We start from the raw sequence: 23,303 nt of genomic DNA, 5'->3' as shown, positions 1-23,303 counted from the left end.
GTCAGTAAGTGTAAAGTCATGCACATTGGGGCAAAAAATCAAAACTTTAGATATAGGCTGATGGGTTCTGAGCTGTCTGTGACAGATCAGGAGAGAGATCTTAGGGTGGTGGTGGACAGGTCGATGAAAGTGTCGACCCAATGTGTGGCGGCAGTGAAGAAGGCCAATTCTATGCTTGGGATCATTAGGAAGGGTATTGAGAACAAAACGGCTAGTATTATAATGCTGTTGTACAAATTGATGGTAAAGCCACACCTGGAGTATTGTGTCCAGTTCTGGTCGCCGCATCTCAAAAAAGACATAGTGGAAATGGAAAAGGTGCAAAAGAGAGCGACTAAGATGATTACGGGGCTGGGGCACCTTCCTTATGAGGAAAGGCTACGGCGTTTGGGCCTCTTCAGCCTAGAAAAGAGACGCCTGAGGGGGGACATGATTGAGACATACAAAATTATGCAGGGGATGGACAGAGTGGATAGGGAGATGCTCTTTACACTCTCACATAATACCAGAACCAGGGGACATCCACTAAAATTGAGTGTTGGGCGGGTTAGGACAGACAAAAGAAAATATTTCTTTACTCAGCGTGTGGTCGGTCTGTGGAACTCCTTGCCACAGGATGTGGTGCTGGCGTCTGGCCTAGACACCTTTAAAAGGGGATTGGACAAGTTTCTGGAGGAAAAATCCATTATGGGGTACAAGCCACGATGTGTATGCGCAACCTCCTGATTTTAGAAATGGGTTATGTCAGAATGCCAGATGCAGGGGAGGGCACCAGGATGAGGTCTCTTGTTATCTGGTGTGCTCCCTGGGGCATTTGGTGGGCCGCTGTGAGATACAGGAAGCTGGACTAGATGGGCCTATGGCCTGATCCAGTGGGGCTGTTCTTATGTTCTTAAACTACAATTCCCAGAATGCCTTGCAGGTCTCTTGTTATCTGGTGTGCTCCCTGGGGCATTTGGTGGGCCGCTGTGAGATACAGGAAGCTGGACTAGATGGGCCTATGGCCTGATCCAGTGGGGCTGTTCTTATGTTCTTATTCAGCATAATGGCTACATACAACTTGTAGCTTCCAGGGCCTTCCCTCAGTTTAGCCAAGGGCAGCAGGCTCCACTTCCACTTGGAGGGCAGGTGTATCAGCCGACACCCCACTGGCTCCTTCCCCATAAAGGCAAAAGCAGCCGGAGTCTGCCCAGGCAGCTGCTGGCCCAGGCAGGGCTGGGTGCCCTGCGCAATGACCTTCCTCTGCACGGTGCGGAGCATCCTGGCCCCCTGCCATGACTGGCCCCCTCCAAGTTCCCCTGACTGGCCCTGCAGTGCCCAAGTAGGGCCCAGGCATTGCAGAGGCAGCTCTCTGCTAGTCAGAGGGCCAGAAAATTCCCATACGCGGAATAGCACGGGAGGAGGGCAGGCCGCTATCTGCTCTCTCGCCTTTCTCAGCCTTCAGATAGGGCGGGGCTGCTCGGCGAGAACAGCGCATGCGCCTTGCGAAACCATTTTCTGTCCCCCACCCCGCTGTCCATGGAACGTTCCACGCCTCTCCTCCCGCCCACCCCTTTCAGGCCCTCCCTTAGACCCTTCCAAGGCCTTGGATTGTTCCACTCCGGAAAATACGGGGGGGTTGGTGGAGAAAAGAGACGAGTTATTTCCGTTTTCAACGTTGACGCCCTAAATGGACACGTTCTGCGGACTCCGCTGCCTTCAGAACATCCCCCAGGTTCTGTTCTCCCGCCCCAACAGAATCTCCACACTGCAGCACCTCCCTCCGGCAGCACGCGTGGTCACTTCCACTCCCCGCTTCAGAGGCTGGGGCGATACCATTCGCACAACTGCTGAGGGGGGAAGCCTCAGAAAGAAAAAGCAACCCTTATTCGCACCAATAAACCCTGACAGGAAATAGGTAACAAATTCCTTAGGGATTTCCGTTAGGCGCCTCATCCCCCCCCCGCTTTTCTCCCTTTGACCCACCCGCTCACTCCCGTTCTGAAGCGAAGGTGGTATGGCGCGAGAGGCCAGTCACCCACAAGCCTCCGCGTGGCGCATGCGTTCTCTCTTTTCGCAGGCTGAGGCAGAAGGGAGTGCAGCTGCTGGTCTGGTCCTCCTCTTGGCGCTCTCTGCTCCCCCTCAGTCCTCTTCTCGCCGTCGCTGTGTGAGTAGCGCTTGCCTGCCCCCCCCCGGGTGGGGGAGGCTCTTGGAGTGGACTGAGGGGCCAGGCGACCTGGGGGGGATTGACCTGGATTCCCACTTCCCACAATGCACTGCGAGAGTGGAGTTGAGTGGGGGGGCTCTTGCTCTTCCCCCGTGAGGACAGGGAGGGAGAGACTCTTGGCCTGCTTTCCCCCTCTGGATGTGGGGAGGGGGAGCAGGGTGTGTGCCTGGCTCTTTGCCAGATCAGGAGAGAGATCTTGGGGTGGTGGTGGACAGATCGATGAAAGTGTCGACCCAATGTGCGGCAGCAGTGAAGAAGGCCAATTCTATGCTTGGGATCATTAGGAAGGGTATTGAGAACAAAACGGCTAGTATTATAATGCCGTTGTACAAATCTATGGTAAGGCCACACCTGGAGTACTGTGTCCAGTTCTGGTCGCCGCATCTCAAAAAAGACATAGTGGAAATGGAAAAGGTGCAAAAGAGAGCGACTAAGATGATTACGGGGCTGGGGCACCTTCCTTATGAGGAAAGGCTACGGCGTTTGGGCCTCTTCAGCCTAGAAAAGAGACGCCTGAGGGGGGACATGATTGAGACATACAAAATTATGCAGGGGATGGACAGAGTGGATAGGGAGATGCTCTTTACACTCTCACATAACACCAGAACCAGGGGACAGCCACTAAAATTGAGTGTTGGGCGGGTTAGGACAGACAAAAGAAAATATTTCTTTACTCAGCGTGTGGTCGGTCTGTGGAACTCCTTGCCAAAGGATGTGGTGATGGCGTCTGGCCTGGACACCTTTAAAAGGGGATTGAACAAGTTTCTGGAGGAAAAATCCATTACGAGTTACAAGCCATGATGTGCATGTACAAACCTCATGTACAACCTTCTGATTTTAGAAATGGGGTATGTCAGAATGCCAGATGCAAGGGAGGGCACCAGGATGCAGGCCTCTTGTTATCTGGTGTGCTCCCTGGGGCATTTGGTGGGCCACTGTGAGATACAGGAAGCTGGACTAGATGGGCCTATGGCCTGATCCAGTGGGGCTGTTCTTATGTCTCTCCGCCCCGCCTTCCCCCCCAGGCAGCTCAAGGTGGCGCCCTTGGGTGCCACCCATCTGAGTGCTGATAGGCCTAGCCCTGCTCACTTGGGGCGAGTGGCGCTCAGGCTGTAGCGTTGCCAGAGGGGGTGCAAAGCACTAAGTTTTGCAAGGTGCCCTGCAAGTAGCCCTTCCCCCCTTTGGAACCCTTCCGGGTGGGGGGAGCAAAACAGGTGACCAGTGTGGCCTGATGTTTTTGTTTGTGTCCATTGGTTTGGCTACATCCTGCTTTTCCCCACCGGGTAGCTTAAGGTGGCAGCCACAGGGGTCACCCATCTAAGTGCTGATGAGGCCTAGACCTTGGGCAGAGTGGCTGCTGTCAGACTGTAGCAAAGCCAGAGGGGGCGTAAAGTGCGAAGTTTTGCTTAGCGGCATGCAAGCAGACCCTCCCCTTTGCAACCATTCTGGGCCACTAGAGCAGGGGTCTTCAAACCCCGGCCCAGGGGCCAGATGCAACCTGCGGCCAGCCCGATCCCCTGAAAACCTCTGGCCCACTTAGCAGAACATGACTGGAACTGTGTTCTGGTTGCATGTGGAGGTTTGTGTCTGGTCGGAAGTGCCAGAGAGGTTGAATGAATGAGCCCATTCATTCTTTTATTCACTCATCTAAGTTCTATCTCTGATTTATTTATATACATTTTATATTTAAATCCTTTTCCTACCCTCAACACCGTGCCAGATATTTGATGCGGCCCTATGGCCAAAAAGTTTGGAGACCCCTGCATTAGAGCAAAATGGAGACTTATGCTTCCATTTTGCTTTCGTGCCTGGAATGATTCTGAAGGGGAGGAGCTTCAGAGAGCGACTAAGCTGATTACGGGGCTGGGGCAGCTTCCTTATGAGGAAAGGCTACGGCGTTTGGGGCACCTTCCTTATGAGGAAAGCCTAGAAAAGAGACGCTTGAGGGGGGACATGATTGAGACATACAAAATTATGCAGGGGATGGACAGAGTGGATAGGGAGATGCTCTTTACACTCTCACATAATACCAGAACCAGGGGACATCCACTAAAATTGAGTGTTGGGCGGGTTAGGACAGACAAAAGAAAATATTTCTTTACTCAGCGCGTGGTCGGTCTGTGGAACTCCTTGCCACAGGATGTGGTGCTGGCGTCTAGCCTAGACGCCTTTAAAAGGGGATTGGACGAGTTTCTGGAGGAAAAATCCATTATGGGGTACAAGCCATGATGTGTATGCGCAACCTCCTGATTTTAGGAATGGGTTAAGTCAGAATGCCAGATGTAGGGGAGAGCACCAGGATGAGGTCTCTTGTTATCTGGTGTGCTCCCTGGGGCATTTGGTGGGCCGCTGTGAGATACAGGAAGCTGGACTAGATGGGCCTATGGCCTGATCCAGTGGGGCTGTTCTTATGTTCTTATGAGCTGCTTGCATGCCATGGTGAGACGCTGTGCAAAACCTAGTGCTTTGCACTCCCTCTAGCTATGCCACTGCTTTCAGACCGTGCCCTGGATGCATGACAGTGGTGATAATGTTGGGCAGGAGTAGCCCTTTCCCCCAAACCTGTGGGAAGGGACTGTTGCTCGGCATGCATGGCAGAATGGAGACTGCAGAATTGCAGTATAGGATCTAGAGCAGGGTGGTCCAACTCTAGAGTCAGGATGGGGGGGTGCAGGAACCTGGTGTCACGCCCTGACTGCACAGACATGACATGATGATGACACTGTTGAAGTCACTCGGCAGGCTCAGTTGGAAGAAAGAGGAGGCAGTGGTGAGTGAGGCAGGGCTTTTCTATCTGCGCCTTTCCAGCTTCTCCTTCTTCAAAAGAGGAGTAGCACAGCAGGGAGATATGTACAAAAGCTACTGAAGTGGGAGGGGCAGTGGGTGGTGGCTTTGGTGGGACTTTTGGGGGCCACAAAACGGACCTTGCAGGCCGCATGTTGGATCACCCTGACTAGAGAATAGATGTAGAAAAGTGTGTATTTATATAGTTACACGTTTTCTGCTTTTCTGCCATAGAACTCAAGAGGGTTCCAAGGCGGTCTCTCCTCTTGCCGTTGCTCTGCGGAACTCTTTGGCACCAGACACTGTGATGGTATCTGGCTTAGATGTCTTTAAAAGGGATTGGACAAGTTGATTGAGGAAAAGTACATCACAGGTTACAGGTCATGACGACTGTGTAACCTCTGTGTTTTAGAGGTAGCCTCTCTCTGAATGCCAGGTGCAAGGAAGTGGCAACAGGATACAGGTATCTTGTTGTCTCAAGTGTTCCAAGAGGCATCTGGTGATCTATTGTGAGATGCAGGAAGCTGGACTAGATAGACACTGGGCTTAATCCTTCAGGGCTCTTTTTTTGTTCTTATGTTCAGAACAGGGTGCATCGATGTGGCTGCACAAAGTGTGTTGGATAAGCCCTGGAACCATATGTTTATTTGAGGGACTAGTGCAGAGTGTGTGGGGTTCATCATATAGTTCTTGCTTTATTACCATCTTTTGCAAGAAGCTCAAGTGGATGTCTATAATTCTGCTTCTCCTCCCTCTCCCAGTTTTATCCTCTGCATTGTTATAAGGTAGGTTCGTCTGATGTATCATACGCCGTTACAATAATGAATCTGGGAGACCGCTGGTTCACATCTCATCTCCACTGTAAACTCCCCATGTAGGTTCACTCAGGCAAGCTCTTACCTTTCAGTCTCAGCCCCTCATCTGTAATTTGGGGATAATTCTACTGGGCTGTCATATGGAGTGATGTGTTCATTTGCAACAAGCAAGTGAGCGAGAAAGGAGATGACTGCCTTTTAAAGCCAAAAACAAGAGAGGATGAGCAGTGGGAGAGGAGGTTTCGGCTGGGAGCCAGTCTCTGACACCATCTCATCACTGGTTTGAAATTCATGGATATTGACAACCATGAGTTTTTTCTATCATGTGTTCCAAACCCACTTGGAAGATTCAGAATCCATGGAATAAAAAGGTGAAAAAGATCTTGGTAAACTGTCAACAGTATCTCATGGGTAATGAAACCCATGTGTGAGGTTTCCAAATGTGCAGTTGCTCCACAGCAAATGCCCATTTCCATGTAAGGTTTTGCAGATTTGGTCTGTGCATAAGATAGTGTCATGCAAAAGAACTGAGTTTCAGCCTCTCAATTAAACATTTAATAGATTTTAGCATAGCCTTTACAGTCATGCTAATATATATTCATGAGATTTCTCATTGCTGGGCAAACAATAAAAGTTTGTATGTGTTACATTGTGTAACCTAACTAATATTCAGTAACACAGCATCAGCTAATACCAAATATACAGGACTAACAAATATGTAACACAGGTTCATAGTTTAAATTCTTCCAGTGTCTATCTTGAAAGAATTTGAAATGCTTATGGCTAGGGTCAGGAATAACTAGCTGTAATCTGAGAGCTAGAACCAGCTTATTTTACAAACCTGATGTGTGAGCAATTGTGACTATGAGCAGCCTGCTGGTGTGGTAACAGAGGAGTTGCTGCCAGCCATTCAGATATTACTCAGATGTTATTTTTAGCTGTGTGAATGGATATGAGTGTAAACCATATGAAAATAGTGTGTAGTGGCTTAAGAAGCCTGAACCTTTCTATTTGTTTGCAAAAAACTTCCATTTTGTTTCAGTGGTGTATATTCCCAAGTAAGTATGCCCAGGCTGGAGTATTTTGCCTTATAGAGGGGAACTTGTTGGGATTTTCTACTCATTGGTTAGGATGAAGAAGGTTTATAAAAGTTGTTCATTTGCTGTGTTCCGATGGGTGCCTAGGGTAACTCTTGGTTCTGGTTCTTGCAGGGCAGTTCAGTTGCATTACAGGTTAGTGTAGACAGGGAGGGAGGCTGTTGCTGAGTAGCAGGGTATATGCTTTACATGGAGAAGGTCCCAGGTTCAATCCCTGTCATCCCCAGGTAGAACAGAGAAAAAACTTTTTTGTCCTCTAGAGCAGGGGTCTCCAAATTCCGGCCCAAGGGCCAGATGCGGCCCATGGCGAGCTTCTATCCGGCCTGCGGCCAGTCTCTTGTTCCCTGAGAGCCTCTGGCCCACTTGGCCGAACATGACTGGAACTGAGCTCTGGTTGCATCCGGAGGTTGTTTTAAAGGCCGGAGAGGTTGAATGAATGAGCCCATTCATTCATTTATTCACTCATCTAAGTTTCATCTCTAATTTAGTTATATAAATTTTATATTTAAATTTTTTTTCCGGCCCCCAACACTGTGCCAGATATTTGATGCGGTCCTCTGACCCAAAAGTTTGGAGACCCCTGCTCTAGAGCAGTGTTTCTCAAAGTGTGCTGCTAGGGGCTCCCTGAGATCCCTTCAGAAGCTCTGCAAGCACACCAAAAGTGAGTGAAATCTGTTCAGTGCTGCACCACTCCATGCATGTGCCAGTGCTCTGGGGCTACCCAGGACTCCTGTCATGCACCCGTGAGGCTCCACAAGACTCTGTTTAGGAGTGTAAAGGAGTTCAGAGCCAGAGATGTTTGAGAACCACTTCCCTAGAAGTACAGCACTGAGCTAGATAGACCAATGATCTGTAAGGTAGCTTCCTATGGTTTGGTGTAAGTTATGCAAAGTTATCTGGGTTTTATTTAAATACACACCAATAACCTTTACTTCCATTTCTGTAAGTTATTTTGGTTGTATTCTGCAACTGAATATATATATTATTCTCAAGGCCTTAATTTATTGTGTTCTATTTATCATGTGAAAAATGTCCTCCTCAGAAACGATTATGTATCTCTGCTCTAACAGCTCACTCAAGTCCAGCTAATGATAATGAATAATTATTACTTTGTTTTCTAAGAACTCAACCTATTCTAAAAATGTTTTGTAGAAGTCCTGTAATGTAGTTTTTTGTATTATTTAGTTTAAAACAATTGAAACTGTCAAACCTTGGGGAAGCCACTTTGCTATTTGCAAGATGAGACTTGAGTGGATCAGCTGAGGGATTCTGTGTTATTTATTTTTATTTTATTTTTCACATTTTTATACCGCCCTTTCTCCAAAGAGCTCAGGGTGGTGTACATAGTTCCTTCCCAACTTTGGTCCTCACAACAACCCTGTGAGGTAGATGAGGCTGAGAGAAAGTGACTGGCCCAAGGTCACCCAGGAAGCTTCGTGGCTAAGGGGGGATTTGAACCTGGATCGTCCAGTGCTTGTAACCCGCTCTGCACTGCAAAGTGGTACCAGCACATCATGTTCACATGGAAACATCTTTGTTTGCCACTTTGTGGGTTAGGCAAGTTTTTCAAAAGTTAAGAACTCTTCTGTGCTGCCATTGATATTTTCACATGCTGCATACTGTGATAAGCAACTTGTTGTTAACCTTTTAGCTAGGACTGAAGTGGTTCTTGCCTGCTGTTCTGATCACTTGTTCATGGGTTTTACTCTTCTGTCAGTGTCTCTAGAAACAAAGTATTCTTACTTTCCCTAATTTTCTTTCTTAATGCTATCCTAGGCACTAAAAAAGTAAGTACTTGTTGCAAATAATCTTGCTTGCTTGCTTGTACTAAAAGTGGTTTCCACTAAGATAAGTTTATTAAGTGTTTTTAAAGCACCTTATATGTAGATGACACAATTGCTGTTTAGCTTGCCCTCTTGCTTTTCATTTTGGTGTTTTTGCAGGGGAGGAGTTGTCTTTGATGTATTTTCTTTTTGCAGTGCTTCCTTCCTCCTAGTGAAAAACATGCCTCCCCCTCCATATATTCCCTGCATTTCTTCAACTTCTTTTAAGAACATTGCCTTTAAGGAGTGTTTCTTTTGGTCTCTGCCCTGATGTTTCTAACAGTTGTTACTAGTTCCAAGTCTTGTCCCTTAGAGTGATTAACAATAAATGTAGTAAGAATGTCCAATTATAATATATTAAATATCTGCGTAACCCTGGCTGTTGAATGCCAACCCAAACCAAAAAGCATTACAATGATTCCCAGAGAAAATCAGGATTATATGCCACTGGTGCAAGGAAAAGTTCCACATTTGTGTGTGGTGGCTGCTTGGAACCTTTGGTCTCTGCATGCCACACTTGACCTTGTGGATGAAACAGTTGTGAAGGGACATTGCAACTGTCAAGATCAGAAGGTGGACTTAGAAGCATGTGATGCCCAAGGGCCCAATCCTAGTCAACTTTCCAGCACCAGTGCTGCCTCAATGCAGTCCTGAAGTAGGGGAAAAAATGTTCCCATAGCTTGAGGAGGCCTCTGTGACTGCCTTCCCATCACAGGAAGCAATGCATACCCCATTTGCACAGCAGCACCAGCACTGGAAAATTGAATAGGATTGGGCCCTAAGCCATCAAATAATTTATAGACAATCTTAGCATTTTGACAAAACAACCTATAGAAGCTAATCTGGATGGTACTCTATAAGGTGTCTTAAATATACCACCTAATGTGCTACAGTTTTTTCATAATAATGTTAATTTACTCCTAAAACAACTGAATATAATTCTATTATCTTCAAAAAATTGTATGACAAATGTTGTGCATGTTGATCATACTACAGCAGATAAGTTAAGCTTTATGAAATGAGGGAGATGTTTTTACAAAGCGCATATTTATTAATGAGTGACCCATTTAAGTTAATTTTCCTTTGAAATATGGACATAGTTGGATTTGAGGATGTAAGGTCTAGTGCGACCTTCCACATCTCATCTGTGAATGGAACTTCTTGCGAATGGCACTTCTTGCAAATGGAAAAATGCTAAAATCTGACATTTTTTCTTCCTGTTTGGCACACCTTCTCATACCATAGTTTTTTTCTTTTTTGGGGGGGGGGGGGTTAATGTGACTGTTGAAGACTCCTGTTCCTTAACTGTGTCTGCATCAGCCTTTTGTGAAAGTTTTTTTCTTCCATTCTCCAGTCCTTGCCCCACATCCCACCTGTGGCTTACTATTTGGCTGCATTAGATTTCACCTTATCCCCTGAACTTAGTTCATGTCTCTGATGTGACTTTTGTCCTTTGTGAGACAAGCTGATCATTCCTGTCTTGACAAGTGCATCAGTATTTTGAAACTAGCAATCTGAGGTTAAAGCAGACATAGGACCTGCAAGTGTACTGGAAAACATAGTGCGGCTATATTCATAGTACGCAGACAAGACACTTAAGATTAGAAGATCCAAGAGACTGCTCCCATCAGTCATTGTTTTTATTGCCCCTTGGTGCCATTGTGATGTCATGGATTTCACTAGTCATAATTCCTTAGAATTTTCACACTCTCCTCTCATGACCCAGCCCATCCAGGCGCTCAGCTTTTCAACATCGTGTAATGAACTTGGGATGTGTAGATTTTCACATGGGGCCAGGGTTGAACTTTTAACAAGTGAAAGTTTACAAATTTGTGAAACGATCATTCTGTGTCCAGTCACCAATTGTAAGTTGGGAAAGTTTTATTAAAAATGTGTGCTAAGGAATATAAAGTTCTTCTGAAAACAAAAACCCTCCTCTTGTAGTTGAGGGCATTCCATTTTTATGTATCTTGTTCACCTGTATAGAAATGCACATTACTTCTATCAGTATCTTCACTATTGGACTAAAACAATAGATTTTTAAAGATTTAAACTGCAGAAGTTCTAACCTCAGTAATAACAAGTACTTGAGCACATTGGTCTGCACTAACCTTCCATGGGATATATGGGGTTTGAAATGAAATATTAACTGTATATTAGAAGTGGAAATTGGTTTTCTCTCTTGTGGTTGTTGTGCAAATGACTAATATATCCCTGTTGGTTTTGTATTGCATTCCACCTTGCAAGAAGAGTATAGTCTCTTGTCAATTTTTAAAAGGCAATTTCTCCAGCTTCTTTCCCAGTTCTTCATGCTATGCATCACAAATACTTTAATTATGACAGTGCCTAGATATGTTGCAACTTGGCTGATAGCTTTGACTTGGATGCTGAGTTTCATTGCTAAACCCCAGGAATAAAAGGTTCACCACATAAATAAAGAGCAGCTAACTTTTTGTAAGAGTTTAACCAACATCTACTAGACAGTCTTTGGATCAAGCAGCTGCTGCTTACAATTAACTTTGATTCCAAATTGCCTGATCTTGTCTCTGCCATTGTGCATGGTAGCTGCCTGTATATTTCTGTGTGTGGGACTCTTAAAAAAAAAAAAAAAGACACGAGAAATGCATTCAAACATCTCATTCCTGGTTTAGCAAACTGTCCTTTGTTGGATTTGGGATGAGCTCAAACACTCCTTTCTTCCTCTCCTTGTGTATTGGGCTTTGTAGAAGACTTTCTGTTTGTTAAACCATAGTTTGCCATGATATCTAAATCAGGAAGCTGGTCTGAGTGTTTCATAATGACAAGGATTGCAAACTAGTATCAAACTATAGTTTGTTGTCTAGATTTGTAGGGAGCACTGAAACCACGGTTTTTTCTATTTGGATGCAGCAGATGGATTTAACAAGTCAGAAAGTCTTCTATGAGGTTGTGCATACAGGAGGAGAGCTGTGACTTGTTCCCAATCTTGCAGACCATTATTTGAACCAGGAAAGTGAACCCAGCTAGTGGCTGCAGTCCATATTGCAAATCTTGTCAGTGCTCTTATTGGTTGTGGCCTGCAGCTTAAGGCACAATGCCATAATTATTTATAGTGAAAGCAGTAGTCAAGTTGATCAAAGACTGGTTAGTCTGAAATGGCTAGAACCTACTGCATGCCTTTAGTATGTCTTAATTTTTTTTTGCAACTATATGATTGTGCTTGTCTCTTAATGCTACCTTCCTTTGGAAGATGAGGACAAGGAAGCTTCTTTATCCAGCAGAAAAGATCTGGGTGGACAAGCACAAGTATGATGAAGCAGAGAGGCTCCACTACGAAAGAGAAGCTACTCTTGCAGCCTCTGCTGCTGGGACTTGCCAAGCGGTGGTGGCAGTGAATGGCTTCTACCATGATGAGCCTGCTGAGGAAGAGCTGAAAGGAGATCTGCAAAGAACAGGAAATGAGAAGAAACAAAAGAAAAGGAAGTGCTCACCCAGAGCCAAGCCCTTGAATGCAAAAGTGGATTTTGTCCTGGCTGGGTTATTTGCTGACCGTGTGTGGTTTGACAAGCCTCTTTTTGACCAGGCTGAAACAGCCTATAGAAAGAAGCTTTCTGATGTGCTGTCACAGGCTACCCCTGAGAAGCTCTTGGCTGCTAAGCAGTCTGCGCTGGTACCGTGGTCAGAAGCAGAGTTTCCAAGTGTTCAGCCACGGGGAAACTTCGCCTTCTTGCAGTGCGCTCATGGCAACCTGATTGCCTGCCACCATGTAATTCAGGATGTTTGGGTCAACAAGTTCAACTTTGACAATGCTGAAAAGGGGTTTGTTGAAAGATCCCAGCTGGTGGTTCTGCCGCACTTTCTGGACCTGCCATCTGTGCCGTTGCAAAGCAATAAGGCCAGCATTGGGCAAAAAACACCCGATGAAGGCTATGTGACTGCCCTGCCTACCCCTTCAACCCCAGCCACTGCAGCTCAGCCCATGGATCATGCTGGTGCTTCCTTTGCACCCCCCAGTCTGCCTGATGCTTCCAACCAGACAGTGAATGGCAAACCTCAGATATCCAGTTTACAGGCTCTGATCTCTGAAGTGTGGCTCGAGAAGCCCGTCTACGATGATGCTGAGAGAAGTTTCTATGCAAACATGTTTGATGGGCATCCTCCAGGAAAGGTGAGGTTGCAGGAGCGTGGCCGGCCAGAATCTTCAAAGAGAAGCCGGAAAGACAAAAAAAGCAACAGTACAGTGAAGCAGATGGCAGGCAAGAGGGGGAATTACACTGCTGCTGTACCTCAAGATCCTGCACACTCTCCACCTACCTGGTATTTCATGCACAAAGACAGTGAGTCGTCATGGCTCAGCAAACCCATCTACGACAGCGCCGAAGCGCAGTACTACACATTCAAGGCTTTGAAACTGGCTGAGAGCACAAAAACATCTGAAACGACGCTGGCAAAGCCATCGCAGCCTGCTGCCCGGGCCTCAAGTGCGCCAGAGCCTGACACTAAGTAGGAAAAGCTTGTTCTGGGGTAACGCACTCAGATCTAATGGGCCAGAATAGGAGTGGATGAGCTTGTGTGTACCTGCATGTCAAGGCAGAAATGTTTGTTGGGGTGTGCAAGAGTGGGACTGTGTGCATGTGTGTTTACGCATATATAAAAATACGTTGCATGAGTATTGCTTGTTGGAAGTGGTGAACAGGCCAGAATAGAAGTCCATCTTCATTTGGCCCTTCTAGGGTCTAAGGAAGGCCCCTTCAAGATTAGGATTAGTAGCTCTCATTATTACTTGAGTTTATACATTATTTCCAATAATCTTTAATACTCTTTGAGAACGTGTTTGGAAGCTTGGGTTACCATAGCTTGTGTGGTAGTTCTGTACTTCTAAATTATGCATTTGCCATTAGTCTTTTGATCACACATGGAGAATCTGTGCACCATTCTCTTTGCAATATGTTGAGTAGCTATCCTTTCTGTGGCTGATTTGAGTGAGCAATTGATGTTTGTGCTTGATCTGAGACCCCATATATGCTAGAAAGGACTTATACAATTCATAGGTTGTATTGGCCCTTTCTGATGATCTTAAATATTGGCTATGTTTCTAGAACTGCAGTACAAATGCTTCTTGGCAAAAAGATACCTCCATCTGGTAGTGTTCTCAAGAATGTGTGTGGATTGGGTAACTTTGAACTAAGCTGGGAATAAGTTTTATTCCCAGCTTTGAACTAAGCTGGGAATATCTAAGTTTTAGATATCATGTAAGTGAAATAAAACAGAACTACAGATCTATCTGGAAAACATTTCTTGTCCTTGGCTTTATGCTGCTCTTCTCTACTTTTTGCCACAGCATATTTCACATTTTGATTCTTTGTGTTCCCCCACCCCCTCTCAAAAATATATCTTATCCTGTGTTCCTTCATAGTGCCATCTGCCCAAAAGTAACTATGTCATCTCTTGCTAAGTACTATATGGCCACCTTGGTGCTTGTGCTTATGAAGGGAAAGCATTTAACTACCCCTGGAGGCACAGGTGTGTGTGTGTGTGTGTGTGTGTGTGTGTGTGTGTGTGTGTGTTTTGCAGGAAAAGCCACAAAGAATTTTGTTGCACCTTAAAGAATAACTATAAGTTAGTCTTTGCGTGTGCCAACCATCTTGGCATACGTGAACTGTATTCCACAAAAGTTTATACTGTGATAAATTAGACTTTAAGGTGTGACTAGACTCTTGGTTGCATTTTATTACTTATTGGTTATTAATTCCACTCCCACGTCCCAAATTCCCTCATCATTTATGGATGTTTGCACTTCCCTTCTAGAAACAAATTTGGTCTTGGAATCACCTTCTGAATGAAGGCCTCTGCAAGTGCACTGTGAGCGGGTGAAGTGTGTGTATGTCTTGTTCTCCTTTAGTCAGATTCAGTTTGCTGCATTTACTGGCTTAGCAAGTGCTAGCTTTGTTGGTGACGGCTAGTTAATGTGTTTGCACAGCACACCATTTTGCCCATAAATTGATGTTGTACATCCAGCAAGCTGCATAGGGTAATTTTTGTGTTGTATTTGGGTGCTGTTTGCTTGTCCATAGAACTGGTGGTCCAGTGGATCTCCTGCTACAGTAGATGGGCTCTTTTATTCTAGAAAGGACTAGGCAGTGTCAAGAAGGAGCTCTTGTAACCTGTTGTGTTCATGGATGTATGGAATTTCAAGTGCCTAATTCTTGCCTGAGGGTGAAACTGCATGGTAGTTTAGCCCAGTGAAGTTTTTTTAGCACATAGCAACTGTCATGTGAGAAAGAAAGAAACAGGATTGGGGCTATGATGTGTGGGGTGGGAGCTTTACTCCCCCCCCCATGTGGTTGCCAACAGGTCTTCCAGGACTGCTTATTGAATTAGAAAAAAACAAACATGGAGGGTTTTACTTCACAGTTAACATACTGTGTAGTTGGCCTTCAGTTGTCTAAACTGCTTTTAGAAAGATAATTCAATGAAGCATCGTCTTTCTTATTCCATGATGTAAAGAGTAAACCAGAGCAGGCAGCCAAGCCGAGAGTGAGCTGTTTGTCCTTAAGTGATCCAATTTCTATAAGCCTTTCTACCTAGTGGGGTGGAGGTTAGTGAGTTGCTACTGGCTGTAGTCCCAAGGGGAAGGGAAGAAGGATTTGCTGCTGTTTGACTAAGCTGGTCCTACTTGCTTGAATTGGTTATTCTTAGGCATTTATTTTGTTTCCTTGTGTTCCAGAAAAATGGCAGCCAGCTTCCTCATGCATGATAAGATCTGGTTTGATAAGTTCAAGTACGATGATGCTGAGAAGAGATACTATGAACAGATGAACGGTCCAGTTATCAGCCCTTCCTGCCAAGAGGTAAGATACTCATATCTTCCAGCCTCACAATCATACTATTTTGATGCCATGGTGTTTCTGGAGCATGTGATGATAGGATAGTGGAGACCTTTTTTTAACCTCCTGTTTCCTTGAGTCATTTCTGTCACTCTTAACCCAACGTGCACTGAGCATAAGATAAGCCCTGCTGGATCAGACCGGTAGTAGCTCTAATCCAGTATCTTACTTCTCAGGGTGGATAGCCAAATACTTCCAGGAAGTCTTCAAACGGGCATCTTCTGTTGATGCTGGACTCTTCTCCTCCCCCCCATATCTCAATAATTTGTATGTAGAAGTAGATGGTGATTGTAGAGTCTGCAAAAGTAGTGCCCTAGGTAGGGGTTCAGCATTGTTCATAGTGTATCAGAGCTTTTTATTGCATATTCCACCTGCCTGGCCTTCCTTCCCTTGTCCTGTAATTGGGTTTTTACCCAGTGCAGAAGTTGCTATTGCATGTTATATTCTCATTTCCTAGTGCTCTGGGTCTGTCTTGGCAATGCATTGAGAAGATCTTCCTTCTCTAGTGCATTCTGGGGAAAGAAGAGTTTCTTCTCTCACTATAGAGGTGATGTGGTGACAATCTCTTTCCATTTGTTGATCAATTTGTACAGCTTTCCTAGTTTGGGGTAAGCTGGTTTCTACTTGTAAATCATAGGAAAAAATGTGCAAGTTGTTTGTTACAGTTAACCCTGCAAAACTTTCTCCCTTGATGTGATTCCCAGCTCAACCTCCTTTCAAATTCATTGTCACTTGTTCTTGAAACTTGGTGCTAAATAATTATCCTTCAGAGCACTTCAGTTTGTAGGCCAGGGTGGAATAAGAAGTATTCGGGAACATCATGTGTTCCCTTGTAGGAAAGTAAACCAAAATGTGTGACTTTTGCTATTTTCCAAATCTTCTGGTTTATTGTGGAGAGACTACAGAGGGTCAGAGCATCAGTGTGTAATGAGCATTTCAGGCTTAGGTGGGAAGTGGCCAAGTAGTTGCTCCATGGTTTAGCTGAGCACAGCAGCCTAGATGTTGAAGGTGCAGGTGCCCATCTAGATTTAATGATGATGCATTTTTATCTATCTAGATAAAAATACATCATTAAATAACTTTAGATAATTTATCTATAATTTATATTATCTATAAAATAATTTAGATAACTTTAGATGTTCTCTGCAGTCTGAGATAAATTAACTGTATAGTATGGAACAAGGCTTCTTCCCCTTGCTGCTTTCCTTTTGCCCTGTTACAGAAGAGAACCTAAGAGGGAGAGAAAAGGTGATGAAATTCATGCACAGATTTTTCCTTCTCCTGTGTGGGCTGTGAACAATGTTGTTGAACAAATTGTGCCTTGTAGACATCTGAAACTCTTTTCCTATGAAAACTCATTTTGAAGCTGTTACGCATGTATTTGCAGAGTTGCAGTTTTCTTTTTTCATAGAAATATAAGCAAAGGAGAGCTTCTCCCTGTGGGAGCCCAGGTTGAAATCTAAAGATCTGACTAATCCTGGAGTCACAAGCAGTAGCATGGGGGTTTGCAGCAACCAACTTGTTTCCTGCATGAAGCATGCTTTGTGCTCATGGTATTTATCCCTCATATTAGGAAGCTCATAACTGCAATAGCTGGGGCCTTGTCAATTAACTTGGTAAAAAATGCAAAAGGCTGCAGATTTCAGTGGTGCATTAAGCTGCTCTGGAAGGTAGTTGTAATCTTCAGGAACTGGAACAAGACTTCCTTTTATAGCCTGGGTAACAGCTCCTGGTCTTGTTCCAGTATGTTTGTGCTTCCAGCAGTAGAATAGGCATAAGAGGTGTCATCTTACTGTAAATTGCTTATACTCCTTTCCCTTTTTATACATACCTAATCCATGCCTAAAAACAATCCTTATAGTGAACATCTATATAACAAGTACAATTATTACATTAATTTCAATGGAAAGAATGCTAACTCATTCCAAAGCCATTCTAATTCACCCAAAAATCACCCTAAATGCCTAATACCATAAAGCCCTGGTTCCCAAACTCCTCGGGTAGAAGGCATCAGTGTGATCCCCAGGATTGTGCTGCTGCCAGGGATGGGAGGGGTTTTTTACTTACCTGCAGCTTTACTGCAGTCCAAGGGGTCCTGAGAGCCCTCTGCAGGTCTCCCCATGCCTGCAAAACTCTAAAAAAAGAAAAAAGGGCACTTCCAGTTTCATCACAAAAACCAGAAGTGACCATTTTTTCTTTTTTTAGACTTTTGCACACATGGGGAGCCATGCAGAGGGCTCCCCGGACCCCCCAGGACTGTAGGTTAGTAAAAAAAAAACCCCTCTCCTATCCCAGCAGCAGCGTGATCCTGGTGTTTGTGTTGCTACCTTTCCCCTTCCCCTGCTCCTTAAGGGGCCAGTGACAGGGCTTCTCAGGCTAGGGCATCTCACTGCCCCAATTTGGGAACCTCTGCCATAAAGAAAAAGTTGTGTGGCATGATAAAATAGAATAAACAATAATAGCATTATACAGCCTCAGTAAAGTGTTAGTGAACAATGAAAATGTTTCAAAGTTCTATCCTCATATAATGAGGTTTAGCACCTCAGGCTTTAGTTGCAAACTGTGAGTTGAAAACTCTTACATTTTGCCTGTTTTCCCAGCTTCCTCATTTTTTTCATCTTTTGTTTTTTAGGACCAATATTCATATCTATATGTCAAAGTACAAAAACAGATACAGTGTAAGAGGGAATGTGTAAAGTGGAGATGAACTACCCATCAGGCAGTGCATCTCACATAGAGAGGGCTACTTCCCAAGCGGTGCTCTGACCTCCAAGGGCCTTTCCCTAAAGCCTGCAGGGGCACACCCAAGAAGGGAGGCACTTCTGGAACTTCCGCCTGGGCAAGCAAGGCATTTTTGTCTGCTTCAAAGCAGAGGGGATGTCTGCCAATTGGTAGACACACACACAGTTGTGGCAGAGGTTGGAGGACAGAGTAAAGGTTGCACCTAAAATAATTAGCCTTTAGGTAGTCTAAAGGGGTCTGACATTCTCTTGGTAATGAACTTAGCGTGTTCCATTATGTGGGGGGAGGGCAGAGTATGAAACTTCTAAACATATAAACTTGGAACAAAGGAGACTTTTTTTATTGAAACCAACAAGGTAGGAGAGTGTTCTCTTGAATCCTACTAACTGGTCTGCATCCCTGCAGAGTGCTGACATCTTTCTAAATTGGCTTTCACCAATAAGGAATACCCAAATGCTTTGGCTTCTGCCTTTCCATTGGACCATTCCAGCGACGTGGAGAGGGGGGATTTGCTGCATGGGTAACAGCCTATCCTCCATGCCTTCTTGACCCAGGCTTCGCGCACTGGAGAGGACACTCCATCGTCACCATACAGTGTCGGCACAACACGGGAAGCAGCAGTTTCCCGGATTGGCCTTTTCAGCCACACTAGACGCTGTGCCAGAACCACCTTTCAGAGCGCGATACCATAGTCTTTCGAGACTGAAGGCTGCCAATACAATACCAGGATAGCGCAGAACAGTGGTTTTCAGAGTGAGGGACATGTCTTGTCCAACGTGGTGGCTTGATCTGACATACCCACCATTCAGTGCCCCTTGGAGTGCAAAGGTGCTGTGCAGCACTGATCTCCCCTTCCCCATCCCATTAATATTAATTATTTTAGGCAACTCACCTCACCCTCCCTTGGCTTACAAAAGTAAAATTCACCATAATTTTTTTAAAAGTCCAAACTTAAAACAGTTTTGAACAATTAAAACTAAAATAACCTGAGATCAAAAATTGAAGGATAGCAGTATGTGGGCACCATTGTCCAAATGGGATGATTACATCTGCAAGTTCTGCCTGAGTGGGAAACCATCTGAGCAGAGTTATTCTTCAGTTAGTTAGAAGGAAGGTGCTTCTTCATTGTTCAGAGAGCTAATGGAGAACTACATAGGTGTCTCTTTGGACATAAGAGTGAAAATGCCTCCAGTTCTAGTCTAGAAAAAGAAACTGTACACCAGGTATCAAAAGCTCAGAAAACACTACTCATGAAATTAATGCATCTTCATCTTAGCTCAGTTTGCAGGTGTGTTTGTAAGGAAGCCAAATGTATGTCATAGCCTCTTCACCTATAATCCTTCTCATGGGAAGGAGGGGTAATCGTTCAGTTTAAACAGTCTAGCAAAATAGTTACACCAAGAAACACAAGCCCAGTACCAGCATGCGGGCAATTTATTTTCAACACTCTGAACCGTGGAATGTGGTATCCTGCACAAAAAGCATTTCTAGGCCTCCTGGGGTGGAGAGGAGCTTGGCAACCTGTGGCCAGCCACTGATGAAGGCTCAGATGAAAAGTAGGGCTTAGTGATTGGCACAACTCTGCTCCTCTCTTATGACTCTAATATCTTCCAGCTTCGCTCTGTAATTTGTTTGCCGTTCCTCTCCTGCTTTTTACTCCACCACTCTAATCTTCAGCAGGGTAAATGCCAAGCTGTTTGATATTCTTGAGCTGAGAGGCCTAGCTATATTCCAAATAAGCAAATCTCTTTTGTTTGCAGAAGTCCATTTAGACTTAGGGTGGTCTTGGTGCAGAAAATGCAAAGCATTGATATTGTTGCTTCTGCAAGACAAACTTTGACAACTTGGTTTCCTTTATAACCCACCTGTTTGCTTAGCTCAGGGCAGGTAGCAGCAATTCTGTCAATACAAAATGTTCTTGTGTGCTTCTGTCAAATACTTCATTGGCAAAAGCATGAGTGGAGAGCCTGGAGATGGTTGTGTCATAAATAACTCCACCCACCTTTCTGAAGCAAAAGTCTGGGCATCTGGAGTATTTCACTGCTGGTATCCCTCTGGGTGGGTTTCAGAATGCAGTCTGAATGGAGGTGCTGACAGCACAGCCATGGCACACAGCAGGTGGATGTTGCATTTTTTCGTGACTAACTGTGCAGACAGTTAAACACACTGCCCTCAATTTTGTGACCCACCCTTAGTAATTTCTTCTGTATCTGTATGTACTTTTAAAAAACAAAAACAACCAACCACTTGGTTCTTTCTGCACTGTTTGCAGGAGAACGGAGCCAGCACGATCCTACGCGACATTGCCAGAGCCAGGGAGAATATCCAGAAGTCGCTGGCCGGAGTGAGTACCTGAGCGCTCTCTCACCAGCTGGCTAAACTGCATTCATTTTTCCTAGCTATGGCATATCTCACAGATAGTCCCCCACCCTTCCTGTGATTGAGTTCTCCTAGGCACTGCCTATGTGGCTTTTCTTACAGTATATTTCTTAGATTGTAATCTTAGAAGGGATGAATAAGGTGGCACAAGCTCCATCTCGCCAAGGCTGTGTGAGAGGCATGTGCTGTGTCCTGCTTGCTGTATCCAAATTGCATTTGCAGATTAATCCTACTGCCCTCCTTGTGTGTTGTGCTTTATAGTAATCATTTAGAGCAGGGATGCCCAAACCCCGGCCCTGGGGCCACTTGCGGCCCTCGAGACTCCCAATCCAACCCGCAGGGAGCCTCTAGTCTCCAATGAGCCTCTGGCCCTTTGAAGACTTGCTGGAGCCCACACTGACCCGAGACAGCTGTTCTCAGTGTGACGACCAACTGTTTGACCTCTCGCGTGAGCAGTGGGACGAGGGCTCCCTCCACTGCTTGCTGTTTCACATTGTGATGCAGCAGTGGCAGCAAAGGAAAGGCTGGCCTTGCTTTGTGCAAGGCCTTTTATAGGCCCTGAGTTATTGCAAGACCTTCATTCATTCATACAAGTTCCATCTCAAATATAGTCATTTATGTAGATTTATTCAAATTTAAAATGTAAATTCTTTTTTTCCCTGGCCCCCAACACAATGTCAGAGAGATGATGTGGCCTGCCTGCCAAAAAGTTTGGACACGCCTGATTTAGAGTCAAAATATATAACTAGAGCAGTTGTATGGTCCACCTTTTGCTGGGCTGTTTCAGGTCTGAATGGTCCTCTTAAAAAAAGAAAAACTACCTGCACGTGCCACATTAGTCTATTAGAGAAAAGGCTTCTACTCTGACTTGTTAGTGTTGTGCATGGGGTGGGGCCATGGTGCAGTGGTAGAGCACCTCCTAAGAATGTGGTTTCAACCCCTAGTGCCTCCAAGCCAGAAAAATTCTTGCCTGATGCCCTGGAGAGGTGCTGCTCATCAGTGTGGACATTACAGAGCTACATGGAGCAACTCTGTATAAGGTGGCTTGCTGTACACATATATGGGAGCATTTGCCTACAGCTCCCCGCTGTCAGATGAGTAGAGTCCACCCAAAATGGTTTCATGTGGTATCCAAAATAAGTGGGCACTACAGGGAAGCAACAGTCCTGCCAGAAGGGGTGTATTTGTGACCCAAGATGTGCTGGATAGGCTGCTTCCCACCCACCCAATTTACTTCACTTTAATATGCCTGCAAAGCAATGGTCTTTGCTCTTTCAGTCTCTTGTGAACTGGGCCAGTTTCAGTTGGATGTTAATTCTGAATGTTCTTGCAGAAACGTAGGTTGGGTTTAGGTGGGCAAAGGTAAATTGACATTCATTGGTTAGGTGCATTAATTGGTTTTACTAATTTATGGAATCCACTGCTACAAGATGTGTTGCGATGACCATTAAGCTTGGATTTCTTTGAAAGAGGAATAGACAAATTAATCTGTCTATCTGGAGAAGTCTGTCATTGGCTATTGGCCATGATAGCGAAATAAAGCCTACGATTTCTGAATCACAGTCAGATGGTACTTTTGTTCTCATGTCCTGCTTAGGAGCTTTCACACAGGTGACATCTGATTGGCTCCAGCAGGAATCCTCATGTTCTTTCCTACTCTTCTTTTGAGTTCCTGAGAGTGGCTTACATGTGGCAATTCCCCTTTCAGGCAGAATGGACCAGATTTGCTTGGCTTCAGTCATAGAGCAGGCCATGTGCCTTCAAATGGTTTTCTGGTTGGGGTTAGGTATTGCCGCAAGGAGTTGTTTTGAAAAGTAGCTCTTAATTTGGTATTGACATACTTCTTGTCAGCAGCTACTGCTAAGACTCTATTAAAAAGTGTCCTCTTGCCTGCTAATTTTATTAATGCATAATTTCACAACTTCATGATAGAGGTTTCAGTTTTAGATGGCTCGTGCTATACATTTTAAACTGTATTATTTGAAGAACTTTCTGATTACCGTATATACATGTGTATAAGGTAAAAAAAAATTATGCCTAAAATTGGCCCTGAAAACCTGGGTTGACTTATACATATAGTGAATGAAGCTTCTACAAGCAGCTGCCTGGTGAAGTGGGACTGGGCTGAGAAGCAGGATGGGGAGTGGGGGGGGGAAAGGAGCAGTTTTACTTCCCAGTAATTGTTCTGAGACAGCAACAGAAAGCAGACAAAAAACAGCATCATTTTAGCTTCTCCTAACAGAAAGAGAAAGGAGGCAAAAATGCCTATGAGAGCTGTAATCTGTAGGCTGGCTGCTGCTGTTGAAGTGCAGCACTGAACTCTTCACAAAGCCTACAACTCCCGTAAGCACCTTCATCATCCTTCTCTTCCTATTTGGAGAAGAAGCCATTTTAATGGCTCCCAGAAAGAGAAGTTAAGGCGCTTATGGGTATTGTAGGCTTTGTGAAGAGTTCAGTGCTGCACTTCCACAGCAGCAGCCCTCATACAGACTACAACTTCCATAAGCACCTTTGTCTCCCTTCTCTTCCTGTTAGGAGGAGAAGCTAAAATGACTCCTTCTGCCCCCTTTCTTTCTGGCTTCTTGCTGCTG

General features: G+C 44.9%; 2 protein-coding genes across 5 annotated transcripts in view; both read left to right on the top strand.

Moving 5' to 3' along the window:
- Positions 1 to 2,037: 2,037 nt before the first annotated feature.
- Positions 2,038 to 23,303, top strand: part of EEF1D (eukaryotic translation elongation factor 1 delta) — a 32,548-nt gene continuing 11,282 nt past the window's right edge. For 2 of the 4 annotated variants that reach the window (XM_066623330.1, XM_066623329.1), the window contains exons 1-3: positions 2,038 to 2,146; positions 15,432 to 15,555; positions 20,606 to 20,677. In XM_066623330.1, coding sequence (XP_066479427.1) covers positions 15,436 to 15,555; positions 20,606 to 20,677 — 192 coding nt within the window. In that variant the 5' untranslated portion in view covers positions 2,038 to 2,146; positions 15,432 to 15,435. The remainder of the gene's footprint in view (positions 2,147 to 15,431; positions 15,556 to 20,605; positions 20,678 to 23,303) is intronic. The other 2 variants (XM_066623332.1, XM_066623331.1) reach the window with 1 other exon arrangement.
- Positions 5,550 to 13,290, top strand: LOC136647662 (uncharacterized). The gene is made up of 2 exons (XM_066623328.1): positions 5,550 to 5,775; positions 11,955 to 13,290. The coding sequence occupies exon 2, from the start codon at positions 11,955 to 11,957 to the stop codon at positions 13,209 to 13,211; it is 1,257 nt and encodes a 418-aa protein (XP_066479425.1). The 5' UTR covers positions 5,550 to 5,775; the 3' UTR covers positions 13,212 to 13,290.

This window comes from Tiliqua scincoides, chromosome 4, assembly GCF_035046505.1.
Source record: "Tiliqua scincoides isolate rTilSci1 chromosome 4, rTilSci1.hap2, whole genome shotgun sequence".
Lineage (NCBI taxonomy): Eukaryota > Metazoa > Chordata > Lepidosauria > Squamata > Scincidae > Tiliqua > Tiliqua scincoides.
This window is presented reverse-complemented; position numbering and strand designations above follow the sequence as displayed.

Bases quoted from the DNA above. Each gene is read 5' to 3' on its own strand.
- LOC136647662 (XM_066623328.1), top strand. From the start codon at position 11,955: ATGAGGACAAGGAAGCTTCTTTATCCAGCAGAAAAGATCTGGGTGGAC.